Source organism: Myotis lucifugus, unplaced genomic scaffold (assembly GCF_000147115.1).
Source record: "Myotis lucifugus unplaced genomic scaffold, Myoluc2.0 scaffold_639, whole genome shotgun sequence".
Lineage (NCBI taxonomy): Eukaryota > Metazoa > Chordata > Mammalia > Chiroptera > Vespertilionidae > Myotis > Myotis lucifugus.
Window position 1 is genome coordinate 381,606 of NW_005871687.1, and position 2,787 is coordinate 384,392.

General features: G+C 42.5%; 1 protein-coding gene across 1 annotated transcript in view; it reads right to left on the reverse strand.

Annotated features, from left to right (window-relative positions):
* The window catches only part of ITGAE (integrin subunit alpha E), a gene marked incomplete at its 5' end in the record, with an annotated part of 32,755 nt that overhangs the window by 21,302 nt on the left and 8,666 nt on the right, over positions 1 to 2,787 (reverse strand). The window contains 2 exons of the mRNA XM_006105146.3: positions 1,169 to 1,297; positions 2,030 to 2,058. Of these exons, the coding sequence (XP_006105208.1) occupies positions 1,169 to 1,297; positions 2,030 to 2,058 (158 nt within the window). The remainder of the gene's footprint in view (positions 1 to 1,168; positions 1,298 to 2,029; positions 2,059 to 2,787) is intronic.

Consider the following 2,787-nt stretch of genomic DNA (forward strand, 5'->3'; position numbering starts at 1 on the left):
AAAAATGTTTAATTCTTTACAAAATAAATATACTATATAAATTTAAAATAAAGTCTTCTTGCCTAAAAAATTAAGATGTCAGTCTTGTTCATAAGACAAACCTGATTCCCTCTCTTCCTGAGCAGATGATCAGTGAAAACAGTCGCCCTGATTGTGTTACTCTCTTATTTCTATTTACTATTTTGTTTTGTTTTGTTTTGAGAGAGAGAGACATCAATTATTTACGTATTCATTGGTTGATTCTTGTATATGCCCTGACCAGGGATCGAACCCGCAACCTTGGAGTATCATAATGACTCTCTAACCAACTAAACTACCCAGGCAGGACTCTATTTACTATTTGTGATTAATACATTAGATATTGACCAAAACTGGAGCTAAAATCTTGTATAATTTAATTAAGAGAGCATTTGGGTAAAAAATATTGGACAGTCGGGACTGTCCTATGATTACCTAGAACTAAGTTACCTGAGCTTTTCTGTGCCTGCCTGAACAGAAAAAGCTGTTGGCTTTTTAGTTCAAATTTTGGAGACTCAACTCATCCCAACTGACTGTAATTATTACTCTTTAAGGCTCACGTTGTCACTTCTTTGATCCTGCTGACTTTTCTATACCCCATAACACTCTCTAAATGTAGACAGATAGAATATTCCAGAGCCTGGATACAAGCAAAATCACCTTAGATATCATAGAGTCAGGAAATATGACTGTTTGCTTTCCCTCTCTGGTTTCCCTTAGTAATGAGAAAAGTTTCTTGTGACCCTACCTTCCCATTAGGGGCAAGTTAGGTGGGGCCAGACATTCAGCCCAAAGGCCCTGAGCGGGACCTGGGTAGACAGCTGTGCCAAAGGGCATCCTCTCTCCCAGCAGGACAGGGTGGCTCCAGTCCAGTCCCCACATGGGACCCCAGCGCACGGTCATCAGACACCCTTGCCAAGTCAGGCAGTGTGTTCAAATGCTTCATTAAATATGTAGCAAGCACTCTGAACACAAAGGAACTAGTTTGGAGATGTGGTTACCCACCAGTGAGGCCCGCCCCTTGGTGTAGTAAGGGGCCCAAATGCTGTCTGAAGACCCTCCCAATTCTAACATTCTTTGAAGTTAGGGGAGCAGGTGCTTTGGAGGATGGTGCCCCGGAGGGTCTGGTCCCAGGTGTGGGTACAGTCACCTGGAAGATGGCGGAGGGCTCACTGTAGATGTCCAGGATAGGGTGGGAATGGCTCCTCTGGTCCTTGGAGTTCTGGAGGTGGTAGCTGACCTTGACAGTAATGTTGGAGAAGCAGTCCTCTTCACAGAGCTGCAGTCACCAGGAAGGCGGAGTTGCCGTCGGATGTGGGGCAGAAGATGACAAGGAGAATGCCTTTAACTTCGGTGTAGTCATGAAATAAGCCATGACAGTGGAGAGCCAGAAGTCCTAAGCCTCTTCCCAACAAGCCAGGCTGAAGGGAAGCTGTCATTGAACCAAGCTGCCAAGAGCATTAGAAAGATCCCTGGATCTGCTCTCAAATCTCATAACTCCTTATGGTTTCCACCCCAATCCTAAGGAGTTAAAAACTGACAACTTTGCCCAGCCTGTGTGGCTCAGTGGTTGAACATGGACCTACGAACCAAGAGGTGGCAGTTCAATTTCCGGTCAGGGCACATGCTCAGGGCTTGATCCCTGGTGGGAGGTGTGCAGGAGGCAACCGATCACTGGTTCTCTCTCATCATACATGTTTCTATCTCTCCCTCTCCCTTCTCTGAAATCAATAAAAATATATGTTAAGAAAATAATATATTCTTTAAAAACCTGATGATTTTATTCAGAGAGCAAATGGGAGGCACTGAGGGACGACTCATGGTCACATCTGTGTTTACAGAACAGCATGAAGGACATATTAGAGGTGAAAAACAAAATGCCATCCTGGGATGGCATTTGCCCTTCTCTCTGAGTGAGCCATGGTAGAAGCTTCGAGCCAGGAGAGTAGGTGAGCATGACTCCTGGTGGAAGGAGTAGTTATGCTTCTATTTAAAGAAGCCACGGACTCACTGGAAACTCTTTCTTAATCCTATTAACAACTGGAACAGATGTGGGGACAGATGTGTGGTTAGAAGCATAATTCATGAGGTTGTTGGAATAAATGATCCTTATAGGTCCAAAGTTCTAGGGCCAGTCAGGCCCTGAGTCCTGACAAATACATTTTCTTTTTTTTTTTTCTGTTTGAAAGAAATTTTTTTATTGTTTTATTGCTTAAAGTATTACAAAAAGTATTACGACAAATACATTTTCTGTGAGTGTTGTAGACACCTTTGTCAGATGGAAACCTTCGTAAATAATAACTTTTGTCCTTCTATTTCTACTTTCTTTCATTCAGTTTTTCTGATAATGATTTGAAGAAGGACCCTCAGCTCCACTCTTAGGTCAGTTGACAGGGGAAAGGAATAAACAGCAATTAGAATATTTCACTTTCTGTTCAGATGCTAGGAAGCTCAGAGATATAGTTAGTGTTCAATTTCAGCACATTTCTTTCATTTGGATTTCTAACATAATTAGCTTCATCACCCATGCTATTATGTGGTTCCTGATCTATCATTTTTTAAAAATATATATATTTTAAAATTTTTAAAATTGATTTCAGAGAGGAAGGGAGAGGAAGAGAGGGATAGAAACATCAATGATAAGAGAGAATCTTTGATCGGCTGCCTCCTGCACACCCCCTACTGGGGATCAAGCCTGCAACCTGGGCAGGTGCCTGACCGGGAATCTAACCATGACCTCCTGATTCATAGGTCAATGCTCAACCACTG